A 14014-nucleotide genomic window follows, 5' to 3' on the forward strand; every position below is an offset into this window, starting at 1 on the left:
AAACTCTTGGGCTTAAGCGATTCTCTTGCCTCAACCTCCCTAGTAGCTGGGACTATAGGCACCCGCCACAACGCCTGGCTTTTTTAATTTTTTTGGTTGTAGTTGCCATTGTTGCATGCCCGACTGGGTTGGAACCCACAAGCTCTGATGTATGTGGCTGGCGCCCTAGCCACTGAGCTACCGGCGCTGAGCCAAGTATACATATTTTAATTTTAGGTTTTGACTGTGCGAGGGAGCTGAAAGGTAAAAGTCTATAAGAGCGTATGATATTGAGAGGCTTGATTTTTCTTTTCTTTTCTTTTTTTTTTTTTTGCAGCTGGGAAATCAAAAGAGAAAAGTTAATGGAGGGCAGCGTCAGGGTAGCAGAGAAAGTTGACCAGCTAAATACTAAGTAGATTTAAAGCTCAAGGGAGGACCCCTAGTGACATGGAAAAGGGACATACCGCCCATTTTGCAGGTGGTTGATGGGATCCCACAAATTCTGCAAGTTAGCCTTTCTGTTCTGAGAGGTGACACCTGTCGGTGGGGAGAGATTAGGGACTGCAGAGTGAAAATCTGGACGACACTGTAGGAGATCAATAAATAAGTTATTGGCTAAGAACAAATTTAAAAACTGCTTCAGGTGGCAAATAAGCAAATTAATCACCATAATATTTCGTTAACAATTCTTGGGAAATCTATTCCATATTGAGAGACTAGAAGGTAAAACTTTAGGAGGATAAGAATTTTGACATAAATGGTCCCCCACAAGATCAATAAAGGAAAAGAGATCACCTGGCAAATTTTGTAGAAGGCAGGGAAGTCCTGGGACTAAGAGGTCTGTACGCAGTACATAAGTCTAGGGTAGGTTCAGGTGACATGAAAGACTATAAGGTTGCCTAAGACTAAGAAGCCGAATAAAACGCCCACATCTACGGTCTGCAGCTCTACTCCTGGCGTAGTAGGGATCACGAGGGCGATAAGCAGCTTGTCCAGTGGTCCAACCACATTACACCAAGGGGAGAGTGTCCAAACCCTCACATCTCCAGGACCAGGCCTCATTCTCCTTCGCTAACAACCCAGCGCTTCCGCTAGATTCTGGCCAAGACGTGCCAAGCACGTTAAGGAGGAACCAATTCAGATTGCCCAAGGCCACTCCAGAAGCTTGAGGATAACAGAGGAAGTGCCGCTGAGGCCGGAGGTCAGCGCGGCACCGGCCTCAGCCCCACCCACTGCGCGCGCGCCCAGCCAGGCCGCTCGGGTAGCAGTTCCGGCTCGGACGCCTGCGCATTGCCACTCCCCTCGCAGCAAAGGCACACCTTTCCCCTCCCCCCATCCGGTCGCACCCTTGCGCCTGCGCTGTGCACGTTCTGGGGCTGCGGCAGCCATGCTGAACCCGTACCGAGAGACAAGTGGGGGGGACAGGGTCCACGACGGCGAAATAGGAAGCCGGAATATGGAGAAACAGCAACATTAGAGCGCTGGGGTTTCGGGTGATAGGATTGGGCCATATGGTCCCCTTGGCCCTTTGCGCGACCCCCAGAACCTCGGGAAAACTGGCCCTCGTGGCTGAGGAAAAGGGGGGGGGCGGGCACGTGACCCAGGTCAGCCAATCTGGATGCTGCTGACGTGGCCGCGCGGCACGGATGCTCTCCCCACCCCCAGCCAGTCGGGAAGGGCGGGGCTGGGGGCTATGCCCCCTCCCCCAACACAGCTTCGTTTTCCGGGGGGGTTTGGCACCCCGGATTACATCTTCCCCCCCGTACCAAGCCGTGGGCAACCTTGGAGCCTCCGTGGAAGGTTCTAGGATTCAGGTGAGAAGGGGCCCTGGGGGTGGGGATGTTGTCAGTCATCTAAGTGCCTAACCAATGGTGGGGAGTCCTGGAGGGGGGTTCTTGGGGTTCAGAAAAGAATTCTGAGGGTGGGAGGATTTGTCCTTCAAACACTTTATGGCCAATGGGAGCGTGGAGGGGGGCAAGCGGGAGAGGGCTAGACTGAGGGGGGGAGGGGATGGCCAACTTCACGCCTTCGTATCAATTGAAGGGCAAAGGGGTGAGGGGGCGGTGTATGCCCCCCAATTCCATTCGTCCCCTGGGGGTACAGCAGCCAGGAGCCAGGTGAGAAAGGGGTCCTTTTGGCAGCCGAGGGAGGGGTAACCTGAGGAATGGGAGTGGTGGCTGCAGTTCCTCCTCACGAATGTGATTGCCTTTAGTTGGCAACCCAGCTTGTGAACTGAGGTGATGACCAGGCGCCAATTCCCTTTCTCCCCAGAGACTTTGGAAGGTGGATTTCTGGGCTCCCTTTGTGTCAGCGGTAGGAAGCTCACAGTCATCACATGGCTTGCTGGAGGTTACGCTTCGAGTCGCTTATCGAATTTGTGTGCATTCACGTGGACACGGCCTGTAGGGCCTTCCGCACAAACCTCCTTTGCCCCTGTAGGGTCTTAGTGCGAGCACGTGTCTCCTTCAGGCTTGGGTGGGGGACTGTTACAGGCTGAAAGCTTGGGGTCTGCTTAGGAACAAAAACTGGGCCCAAGGTGGGTGCAGATTGTGGAGAAGAAAGAGTGGCCTGAAACTCCAGGAGGCTCGGGACCTGGAATTCACAGTTTCCTAGGTTTCAGGTTTCACCAGGGTGGCCTGTTTCATTGTCTCCATCCCATCCCCCAGCCTGAACAGTTTCTCCAGGTATACTGCAGGGGAAGGAACAGAAAAGAGGGAAGGTTAATTTCCCAAATTACTGAATAGCAGTAGCTTTCCCTGTGATTCATGTGGAAGAAAGGAGGCCAGGGAAGGATCAAGGAGCAGTGCTTTTCCGGAATGTAGGGAATAAACCAGAGTAATGTTTGGCTGCCCTTTTCCTTTCTAAGGCCCAGTATTTTCTCAGGCTAATGAGTTTTTTTTCCGTGCTCGGCCCCCTGAGGGTCTTATGTCCTGACCTGCAAAACCCGGGTGGAGAAAAAGCAGAATTAGAAGGTTGGGCCACAAGGGGGAGGGGAGAAGGCCTCTGTAAAGTTGCTGTGTCATTGCCCTCCCTGCTGCAGCCACCCAGGTGGGGCCGCGTGTCTTGCGGGGGCCAGGGCCTGATCTGTGGTTGGGGGGAGGGGGGGGAACTCTGCTTTCCCAGTGCTCACTTCACTCCACGGGGTTTGCTCTACTCGGGTGGTCTGGAAAGTGGGAGGTTGGCGGCCATTTTAGACACAGTAACCAAGGTTTAAGCTGAAGAGCTGTGAAGGCGGGAGGGGGATGTGATTGGAGCTCAGATATCTAGGCCCTTGCGAGCCCTTCCTTGGGGGGGGGGGCTTTTCTTAAGTTCGTTTATCTACATTGATTTCCTTTACTAAATACGCATACAAGGTTTCCTCTCTTGGGAGAAAAGGGGGTAGCTGACGCCCCGCCAAAGCCCAAGTAGTCTGTAGGGGAAATGCTTTCACTCACCTTTAAGGGGGTGGAGACGGGGGAAGCCCGAGATGGCTTTAGAGACTTTGAGGCCTAGTTGTTTATTCATACAGCCTATTCGGATAACCAAATTATAAGGAAGACTTAGTGAGTTGGGGGAGGGGGCGAAGCTGCGCTCGTAAAATGGCTCCAGCCCCTCCTCGGAGGCGGACGGCCCGGGGGGAGGGGAGGAGGGGAGAGAAGGAGGGGGAGGGCTAGTCGGAACCTCTGCCGCCGCCTCCTCCGCTCGCCCTCCTCCCTGGCGCTGACCGATGGACGAGCCGCTCCGTGGGGAGGACTCCGGACCCTGGTGGGGGGGATGGGAGATTCTTCCGCCCCGGAGGCGGAGGGACTCTGGCCCCCCCCTTGGGGGAGGGCAACGGAGATTGTGGGGAAAGGTCTGAGCTTGCCCCGAGGGTGAGGGTGTTCACTTGATGCACCCCTGGCAGGACTTGTTTTTTCCGCTCTGAGCCAGACGCCGGAATGAAGTTTGGCTAAGAGGTGAGATGGGTTACATTTTATAGGGTAAATGGATGCTCTTGGAGATTCTGCTCTCACTTTTAGGGCTCCGGAAGTTTTGTGGACAGATAGTTGTGTTAGTAACCGATGGCGTGAGTGGGGAGGGATGGAAGAGGTGCTTGGGTGTGCAAGTTTTGGGGACGTGTTCTAGCTTCGGCGTCCTTGATAAAAACTCCTTAGGGTTTTACAGGTAAGTATTAAAAAATGAGTGTTTTGCCTTTACCTTTCGGTTGTTTGGCCTGGGAGAGGGAGGGAAGGGTTTTAAAGCTCTGCCAAGCCTATATTTTAGACTATGGGGCATAGGAACGTTAGGTCCCTTCGTGGGTACGTTTTGCAACCCTTAGTTGTTCGCTAGAGTTGCAGGCCGCAGTTTCTAAGATGGCGTCTTCTTCCTCGTTTCAGATTCCTCACTGCAGCGATCCTACTGGCGAGAACAACCCGCCCGGAGTCTTGCGGCAGCCACACCCCTGGCGGGCTGAAGACAGCCTCGCCCACGCAGCCCCTCCCTCCCCCCTGCCTGCCTGGCCAATGGAGGAGTTACGAATAGCACGACCTGCCCGAGCTTGGCAGTCTCCGGTTGCACGGTACTTGGAAGCCCAGGAAGACTTTTGTTGGAAAGGAAGGCGAGGAGAGGGTGCTTTAGGCGCTGGGGCTATGGCTTCTGCACCCTTTCCAACCCCCCTCTCCCTGGAGTCGCCGAACTATCGCTCAGCCAGTTGGCTCAGAGATGTGGCGGGTTGCCACTTCCCTATGGGTCTATGCGGCAGTCTCCTGCCTGGTGACTGACACCTTGGAAATGGATTTATGACGTCATCACTTCGGCCGACCAATAGAAAAAGCTCCCGCGGAGAGGCGTTCCTCCCCCTTCGGCTCTGCTTCTTCACGCGCGTGAGCGAGCGAGTGCGCGCTGAGGGGGTGGGGGAAATCTCAAGCCAGGAGGCGCGCATGAGCAGCGAAGCTCCGCCCCCCCGCCTATATATAAAGGGCTGGCGCGGAGCTCGGCGGCGCCATTTCGCGCTGGAGTGGAGCAGCCTCTAGAACGAGCTGGAGGATTCTGCTTACCGATACAGAGGTTTCGAATCGTCGGTGGCCGCCATTACAATCCACGTCCATCCGTTTGGAAATGGCCTTCGTCTCGGCCTCTGACCGGTCCCGGCGGACAGTGCAGACCCCATAGAAGCCCCTGAAGCTCCCCTTTTTTGGGCCCCGCCCAATCCTCGGAGTCTGTCCACCCCCTCTTCTCCGCCCTCAAGAGGATTTCAAAGATGGAGGCGGCGGCTCCCTAAACCACTTTGCGTGTTCATCCGCCTCCATCCGAGATCGAAACGGGACTTCGTCCGCCCCGGACGGTCCCGGCAAGAAGAGGGAACCCCTGCAGATCAACAGCGGGCTGTATTGACGACGGTGTCTGGGATCGGGGACAGTGTTTGGGTTTGAAGAATTAGTACCCCTCTCGCTCACCCGCCTCGGTTGAGGCCGCCGCCATTTTCTTGCTGTCTGCCGCCTGCGGAGCGCGCCAAGCTGCTCGGAGCTTTCGGAGAAGCCTTGAAGAGGCTGCTTTCCTGCCAGCCAGGCGGGTGGTTGCCTGGAGGGCCAAAAGTAACGAGCCCCCTACCCCCCACTTCCCGGGTTATGCTGGACCGGGCAGTGAGGGGAACCGAGGCCACCCGGACTTTCTGCGTCTGAGGGCAGTGCCAGTTCCCTGCAATCAAGATGCTGCAAAACGTGGCTCCCCACAAGTATGTGCCCGCGAGCCGCGTATGGGAAGGGGACGTTGGGCGGTAGTGGCACGGGGTGGGGGGTTCCGGGTGGAGTGAGGGGAGTACAGAACGACTCCGGCGCGTTGCTGTTTTGCTGCGCAGCTGTTGACTCGGTCGGGCTCGCGAAGGGTGTTTAGCGACAGTTTTGGAACGGTGGTTACGGCCCGGTTGCTGCGTATGGGCGGAATACAGGTTGTCAGTTTATACATTACTTTTTCCGCGGTGTCCCAGTCTTGGTGAGGCAGAACTTAGTTTGGCTATGGAATGTGGGGATGGACAATTTTTAGTGGGCAGCAGGTCTCGCGTTAGGTTCTGATGTCTAACGACGGTTTCTCATAGCTTTTAGGGAAAGGGGGATCGTGGCCACCTCCGGTGCCACATAAGGTTGCCATGGTGATAGAGCTTTGGGGACTAGCAACGAGGATTTCCAGAATAGAGAGGGATCTCTATCCCAGCTTGTAGGTTCCTGATGTCTAGTGTAAGTTGTTTAATTCCTATCTTGTTTTGCTGTGACTGAGGCCGGTGGTTTGTGTTTGCGGAGGGGGGAGGATTGTTTTTCCTAACATTGAGTTTCATTCATGGCGGGAGGGTGGAGCTCTCCCAGTTACGGTCTGCTATGTAAACAATGAGATTTCCCCTTAATTTCTTAAACTTAGATGGTGGCAAATACTTTTCTTCTGGAGTACTAGAGGAGGACTGTGAACTTGAATTAGTGTTGGCCTTCAGTTTCCAGAGTTGGTGCTACAATGGGAACTGTTAGTGGAATTGCTGTGGATGAGGTTATAACTCTTTGAGGGAACTTACAGAGCACTGTTTGAGTGGCTGTCTTTTGAATTCTCTGGGAGGAAGGAGGGTTTCATTTGGTTTATTTGGGGGGGCTGGTAGCTGAATTTATTCCAGGCAGTGAGGCTTGACAAACGTCTGATTTTTTTTTTTTTCCACTTGGTACGATTATTCCGTTGGATTTGCTTAGAAAACTAGTTCGTTTTCTGCTGTGGAGTTAGCAACCCAGAGGTTATGACTGATATTGATGTCTATCCAGATAGATTCTTAGGTGTCTCACAGCATTTCATGAAATTTTTCTCCTTAATTACTTTCCTTCCTCTTTTCATCAGCTTTTTTCAGGCTCAGCTACCATGGCAACCATCAAACCAGAGTGAGGAACCTTGGGGTTTGGGTTTTTCAGCTCCACCCATTTTCCTTAAGCCCCATCCCCAAAGGGCTGTCATTCTCAGATGGTGTCATTTCAGAAATTTTCTTGGACCTTTTTTTTTTAAAATTAAAAATATCTCATTCTTCAGAAGAAGGACCTAGATAGATACATGAAAGTACAGGTGAAGTGAAAAGGAGGGGGCAAAAAAAAGCTCCAAAAGATTTGGGGAGCTGTTGGTTTTGGTTAAGAACAATTTGCACAAACTTGACCACACTAGAAACAAAGCCTGGATTCATCAGGCACATGGTGCAAATGCACTTTTTCCTGATTTCCATGAGCTTACCACATATAATTCTGTTTCTCATCTTTACAGGCTCCCTGGGGAAGGGAATGCAGGGTTACTGGGGCTAGGCCCAGAGGCGGCAGCACCAGGGAAAAGGATTCGGAAGCCCTCCCTATTGTATGAGGGATTTGAGAGCCCCACAATGGCTTCAGTGCCTGCTTTGCAACTGACCCCTGCCAACCCACCACCCCCAGAAGTGTCCAACCCCAAAAAGCCAGGACGAGTTACCAATCAGCTGCAATACCTACATAAGGTGGTAATGAAGGCTCTGTGGAAACATCAGTTTGCGTGGCCATTTCGGCAGCCTGTGGATGCAGTCAAACTGGGTCTGCCGGTGAGTGGAGGGGGAGACACTGGAGTGGGGAAGTATGGGAATGAGCAAAGAATGTGTGTGAATGGGGGGTGGGATGCTTAGTATAGGTGCTGCGGCCCCTAGGGAGGTCCTTTTTTTCCTCTATAGGGCAGGTAGCCACCATATTTCTGGATTCTTGGTCCTTTGTGATTGATCCAATCGCTTGCTATTGCTATCTTGGCATCTCTCATTGTGACCTCCATATGTCCTTCCTTAACTTTTGTGCCCTGGCTCCATTTTACAGATTCCCACCCCGGGTTGGGAGAGGACCTCGGTGGCCAAAATTCTTAGCTTCTTCCTTTCCCTCATGCAGCCCATGGATAGCCAGTCCCAGAGGTAATGTCACAGGATGGGAAGTTTTCAGAGTGGGTGGGAGGAGGGGTGGTTTAGAGAAAGGCCGTAGGGGCCTCCCTGTGGGTGTTAAGAATCCCATTCTATTTTTTTGTCCTGTAGCTTAACTGGGGCCGCAGTTTAGGGAGCTATACTCTAGATGAGTAGGGGGTGTGTGTGTGTGTATTGGGGTTCATAATTTGCCTAGAAAAACCAGCATTTTTCTCTGACTCTGATCTAGCATGTGTTTTATTTAGGATTATCACAAAATTATAAAACAGCCTATGGACATGGGTACTATTAAGAGGAGACTTGAAAACAGTTATTATTGGGCTGCATCGGAGTGTATGCAAGATTTTAATACCATGTTCACCAACTGTTACATTTATAACAAGGTGAGTTTGATTTCTATGTTCATTTAGTAGATAAGAAAAGATACCATCCCCTAGATAATTTTGCCTACATAAAGCATAAGTTTTTTGCTATTTGAAGGTGTTATTTGGGTAGTTGGTAGAGGGGGGATCAAAAAAACTTTGAGCTCCAAATGGTTCTATTAAACATAGTGATGTGGTTTCAGAGCTCCAGAGTTAAAGATTATTTAAGTAGAACACTATACATACTTGAGTTGGTGGCCTTGTTTCTCAAACTCCAGAGACCTGAGAACAGATGTTTTTCTTATCAGCTCTTCCCTTCTGAATTTGAAGGGAAAGTATATCTATCTTTTTTGTTGTATTTTAAGAGACAATTGGGAAAGTGGTGATAAGTGGCCTGGTATAGGTAATTTTCAGCACTTGATGACAAAAGATATCTAAAAGGATATGGTAATGACCTGGGAAAGGATTCCTGAGAAGGATGGTATGTCTGTCTCTTTTTGGCATTTGAACTTTTAAAAGTTGGTGTTTGTGTTCCTATAGCCCACTGACGACATTGTCCTCATGGCACAAACATTGGAAAAGATCTTCCTACAGAAAGTGGCTTCAATGCCACAAGAGGAACAAGAGCTGGTGGTGGCCATCCCTAAGAACAGCCACAAGAAGGGGGCCAAATTGGCAGGTAGGAAGAGTAGGTGTTTTATAAATTGATCTAAAGGTGGGAAAGAGAATCGTACTAAACTTGTTTATTCCTTTTTCTAGCACTTCAGGGCAGTATTACCAGTGCCCATCAGGTGCCTGCTATCTCTTCTGTGTCACACACAGCCCTGTATACTCCACCACCTGAGATACCTACAACTGTTCTCAACATTCCCCATCCATCAGTCATTTCCTCTCCCCTTCTCAAGTCCCTACACTCTGCTGGACCCCCACTCCTTGCTGTTACAGCAGCTCCTTCAGCCCAGCCCCTTGCCAAGGTATGAATCTGAATTTGGGGGAGCAGTAGGGAGGGGAAGGTCTTGAAAAAGTGGGCCTGAGGCAATAATCTTCTGTCTTGTTTCTCCCTACAGAAAAAAGGCGTAAAGCGGAAAGCAGATACTACCACCCCTACACCTACTGCCATCCTGGCTCCTGGTTCTCCAGCTAGTCCTCCTGGGAGTCTTGAGCCTAAAGCAGCCCGACTTCCCCCTGTACGTAGAGAGAGTGGTCGCCCCATCAAGCCCCCACGCAAAGACTTGCCTGACTCTCAACAACAACACCAGAGCTCTAAGAAAGGAAAACTGTCAGAACAGTTAAAACATTGCAATGGCATTTTGAAGGAGTTACTCTCCAAGAAACATGCTGCCTATGCCTGGCCTTTCTATAAACCAGTGGATGCTTCTGCTCTTGGCCTGCATGACTACCATGACATCATTAAGCACCCCATGGACCTCAGCACTGTCAAGGTACCCACTGCATGGGGCAGATGGGATGCTTAAGCAGTGAGTGATTGGTCATCAGGCTCAGGCCTAGGGATGGATTATCAAGACATTAAGTTATGTTTCCTTATGGGCACACAACAGTCTTTTGATTTTTGGTATTTTACTTTTATAAAATGATGGGGTGGGGGTCATGTGTACTTCTGGAGCCTGAAACAGTAGGATAGGATTTTTTTCCCGAACGCTATTCATCTACTTACATTTAATGTGGGAATGTTAAGGAAGGGTAGAAGGATAGTCATAAGCCACCTCTCCTCCCCTATCACTTAGAAATGATTTCTTTTTCTAGACATAAATATTTCTTCAACCTACCCAAATTACTTTGACTTCAAACTTGAACCCCAGGGCACAGATCCTTAAGGTCATCCCCACTGTGCTCTCAAGAGGGCCCTTGTGGTGTCTGGGGTTATCAGGGAAAGGTGAGTCTCCCTGCCTGTGCAGCTTCTGATGCTGCCTCCTTCTGCAGCGGAAGATGGAGAACCGTGATTACCGGGATGCACAGGAGTTTGCTGCTGATGTGCGGCTTATGTTCTCCAACTGCTATAAGTACAATCCTCCAGACCATGATGTTGTGGCCATGGCACGAAAGCTGCAGGTGAGTGTAAATGTTGGAGCTTGAAAAATAAATGGGTATGAGGAGGGTCAAACTGTCATCTGTACTACCACATGGCCTCAACATTCTCCCCATTCTGTACGATTGAAAATTGGAGCTACGCCACTGGGTGGCTGTATATGATCAGGACACGATATACTAGCATAGTTTTGAGTCTCTGTCTGTCTTTCTAGGATGTATTTGAGTTCCGTTATGCCAAGATGCCAGATGAACCATTAGAACCAGGGCCTTTACCAGTCTCTACTGCCTTGCCCCCTGGCCTGGCCAAGTCATCTTCAGAGTCCTCCAGTGAAGAAAGTAGTAGTGAGAGTTCTTCTGAGGAAGAGGAGGAGGAAGATGAGGAGGATGAGGAAGAAGAGAGTGAAAGCTCAGACTCAGAGGAAGAAAGAGCTCATCGCTTGGCAGAACTGCAGGAACAGGTATTTTGTTACATTTCAGTTTTTACAGGTAAGAGGTTTATGCCATATCTTTATCTTAATTTTTCCTCTTCTGCTACTTGATGTCTGCTTTTATTTCTCTCTAGCTTCGAGCAGTACATGAACAACTGGCTGCGTTGTCCCAGGGCCCAATATCCAAGCCCAAGCGGAAGAGAGAGAAAAAAGAGAAAAAGAAGAAACGTAAGACAGAGAAGCATCGAGGCCGAGCTGGAGCTGATGAAGATGACAAGGGGTCTCGAGCACCCCGCCCCCCACAGCCCAAGAAATCTAAGAAAGCAAGTGGCAGTGGAGGTGGCAGTGCTGCTATAGGCCCTCCTGGCTTTGGACCTTCTGGAGGAAGTAGCACAAAGTGAGTTCTAACAGGGTAGAAAGCAGAGACGAACTTGGCTGTTTCTGTCTCTCCAAGGGGTATAATGATCTTGTAAAGTTTCTCTGAGCATTAATCAGTAAACTTTTTCTAATAATAGGCTTTGAGGGCCAGAGGGTCACTCAACAGCTATTCTGACAACATAGTATAAAAGAAGCCATAGTAAGCAAGTGAACATGGATGTGTTCAATAAAAGTTTTATATACAAAGGCAAATGGCAGATCAGACCTGTTCCTTGGGTCCCATAGTTTGCCTGTTTTTTCTCTAAGTCACTGAACCTATACTGGATTTCCAAGGTTTGGTAGTTACTGAATTACTAAGTGCTTTAGGGAGCAAAAAGGTACACCAACACCAGTAGACATAACCAGGCAAAGCTTTGTTTTGTTAGCCACTCATTATTTATTAGCCACTTTATTGCATTGTGCAGATACTGTGGGCAGTTCTTTTTGCAAATTGAAGGTTTTTGGCAGCATTGGGTGGAGCATCTTTGCATGCCATCTTTTTTGTTTGTTTTTTGGTTGGGGCTGAGTTTGAACCTGCCACCTCCAGCACACGGAGCTGGTGCCCTACTCCTTTGAGCCATAGGGGCCACTCTGTGAATGCCATCATTTAAGTAGCATGTGCTTATTTCATGTTTTGGTCTATTTTTTCATTAAGGCATATACCTTGTTTTTTCTTTTAAGGTGTAATGCTACTTCCAACTTAATAGACTGTAGCATAGTGTAGATGTAACTTTCGTATGCACTTGAAAACCAAAAATACCTGTGACTGATTTTATTAGTCATCTGGAACCAAACCCACAATATTTATGTTACGTTTTCAAAGCCCAAACTAAGTGTAAATGCTTCTCTTAGTAGCACACTGCTGTTTGGCCATTTGCTTTAATGGAAAAACTACAGCTCCACTTTAGGCAAGGAATTGCGATTACTGGGTTGAATAGTGGGAACATACTGGGAGAAGGTTCTTCATTTGGCAACTTCTTTTGTTCCTAGGCTGCCCAAAAAGGCCTCAAAGACAGCCCCACCTGCCCTGCCTACGGGTTATGATTCAGAGGAAGAGGAAGAGAGCAGGCCCATGAGTTATGATGAGAAGCGGCAATTGAGCCTGGACATCAACAAATTACCTGGGGAGAAGTTGGGTCGAGTTGTGCATATAATCCAAGCCAGGGAGCCCTCATTACGGGATTCAAACCCAGAAGAAATCGAGATTGATTTTGAAACACTCAAGCCATCCACACTTAGAGAGCTTGAACGCTATGTCCTTTCCTGCCTACGAAAGAAACCCCGGAAGCCCTACAGTAAGTATGAAATGAGGTTTACTAGTTTAATCTAGTAATTCTCATATTGTTCTGAAGACAGTTTAGGAAAGTGTCAATGGGTACATTTGCACTTGGAATGGTCAGTTCCCACAGTGAAGGGATGGTACCACTTGCCTTATGGAATACTTTGTGGCAGTGTTTTTTTGTTTTATGGCCGAGGCTGGGTTTGAACCTGGCACCTCCAGCATATAGGGCCGGCACCCTACTCCGTTGAGACACAGGCGCTGCCCCACTTTGTGGCAATCTTAATGAATCCTGATACGTTTCTTATTCTAGCTGTTAAAAAACCTGTGGGGAAAACAAAGGAGGAACTGGCTTTGGAGAAGAAACGAGAATTAGAAAAGCGGTTACAAGATGTCAGTGGACAGCTCAATTCCACCAAAAAACCCCCCAAGAAAGGTGAGTATAAATATACTCGTAGCTGCAGCAAGTTGGCTATCTCTTGATGAATAAAGATAACATCTTTGGACTTAATTTTCAACTGTGTTCTGCAGCGAGTGAGAAAACAGAGTCATCCTCTGCACAGCAGGTAGCAGTATCACGCCTCAGCGCTTCCAGCTCCAGCTCAGATTCCAGTTCTTCATCTTCATCTTCCTCCTCTTCGGACACCAGTGACTCAGACTCAGGCTAAGGGGCCAGGCCAGATGGGGCAGGAAGGCTCCGCAGGACCGGACCCCAAGACCACCCTGCCCTACCCCTTTACCCTTTGCTGTGATACTTCATCTCACCTCACCTCCCCCCTCTGTTGGAGAGCTGGCTCTGCAGTGGGGGAGGGAAGCAAGGACACAATTCTGAAGGAGGGATACGGACAAAATAAGATTGAATTCCCAGCCCCATTGGGAGTGACCTTGGGCACAGAGTCCCCATTCAGAATGAATGGGGTTGGTAGAGCTACAGGGTGGGAGTGTGCAAAGTCCCTGATAGTTAGCTAAGGCCACAGCTGCCCTGTTCTCTTCTAAGGGCCCTGTTTTGAAATTGTTTGTTCTAATTTATTTTAAGGTAGGTAAGGCTGGAGGGAGAGTTGGGACCAAGGTCCCCTCAGCCTCCAGAAGGAGGGAAGAAAGGGGGAGCTCTTTTTTTACGTTGACTTTTTTTTTCTACTCTTGTTTTTCCTTTTTCCTTCCGCTCCATTTGGGGCCCAGGGGTTTCAGTCATCTCCCCATTTGGTCCCCTTGGACTGTCTTTGTTGATTCTAACTTGTAAATAAAGAAAGTATTATTCAAGTTGTGGGTTACCTTAACACTTGTTTCTGTGGTGGTTCAGAAGGAACCTGACTAGCATTGTCTTGAACTTAGAGGCAAAGTACTTTTGAGGTGAGAAAAAAAGAATAGCCATCTTAGATAGCTAGGTTGTGTGTTAATTTTTAAACCATAGGCTCTTTGTTAATAAAGCACTTGACATTTGTAAAATGAGTCCTTCAAAGTAATCTTTAGGTCAGCAATTTTGCTGTGGTTTGGGTAAAGAAAAAGCAAATCCTCTGGCTCTTTTTAAAGTAACTTATTTCAGGTTAATGCAAGGGTACAAGCAGCCAGGTTAAAATAGTTGATTTTGTTAGGAAGA

At 49.4% G+C, this 14014-nt stretch overlaps 1 protein-coding gene across 3 annotated transcripts; it reads left to right on the forward strand.

Moving 5' to 3' along the window:
• Positions 1-1432: 1432 nt before the first annotated feature.
• BRD2 (bromodomain containing 2) lies at positions 1433-13677 on the forward strand. Of its 3 annotated transcripts, none has more exons than XM_012804791.2 (13): positions 1433-1793; positions 4335-5671; positions 7219-7522; positions 8128-8265; positions 8785-8923; positions 9004-9218; positions 9312-9686; positions 10186-10314; positions 10506-10751; positions 10856-11118; positions 12129-12433; positions 12731-12853; positions 12949-13677. In XM_012804791.2, the coding sequence occupies exons 2-13, from the start codon at positions 5646-5648 to the stop codon at positions 13083-13085; spliced, it is 2400 nt and encodes a 799-aa protein (XP_012660245.1). In that variant the 5' UTR covers positions 1433-1793; positions 4335-5645; the 3' UTR covers positions 13086-13677. The 3 variants fall into 3 exon arrangements, with proteins under 3 accessions (XP_012660245.1, XP_012660246.1, XP_012660247.1); XM_012804792.2 differs by lacking the exon at positions 1433-1793 and adding an exon at positions 3697-3914; XM_012804793.2 differs by lacking the exons at positions 1433-1793; positions 4335-5671 and adding an exon at positions 7785-7876 and having other exon boundaries at positions 5744-7522; positions 12949-13675.
• Positions 13678-14014: the final 337 nt, after the last annotated feature.

The sequence above is a fragment of the Otolemur garnettii genome, unplaced genomic scaffold (genome assembly GCF_000181295.1).
Source record: "Otolemur garnettii isolate 467f Iridium unplaced genomic scaffold, OtoGar3 scaffold00031, whole genome shotgun sequence".
Taxonomy (NCBI): domain Eukaryota; kingdom Metazoa; phylum Chordata; class Mammalia; order Primates; family Galagidae; genus Otolemur; species Otolemur garnettii.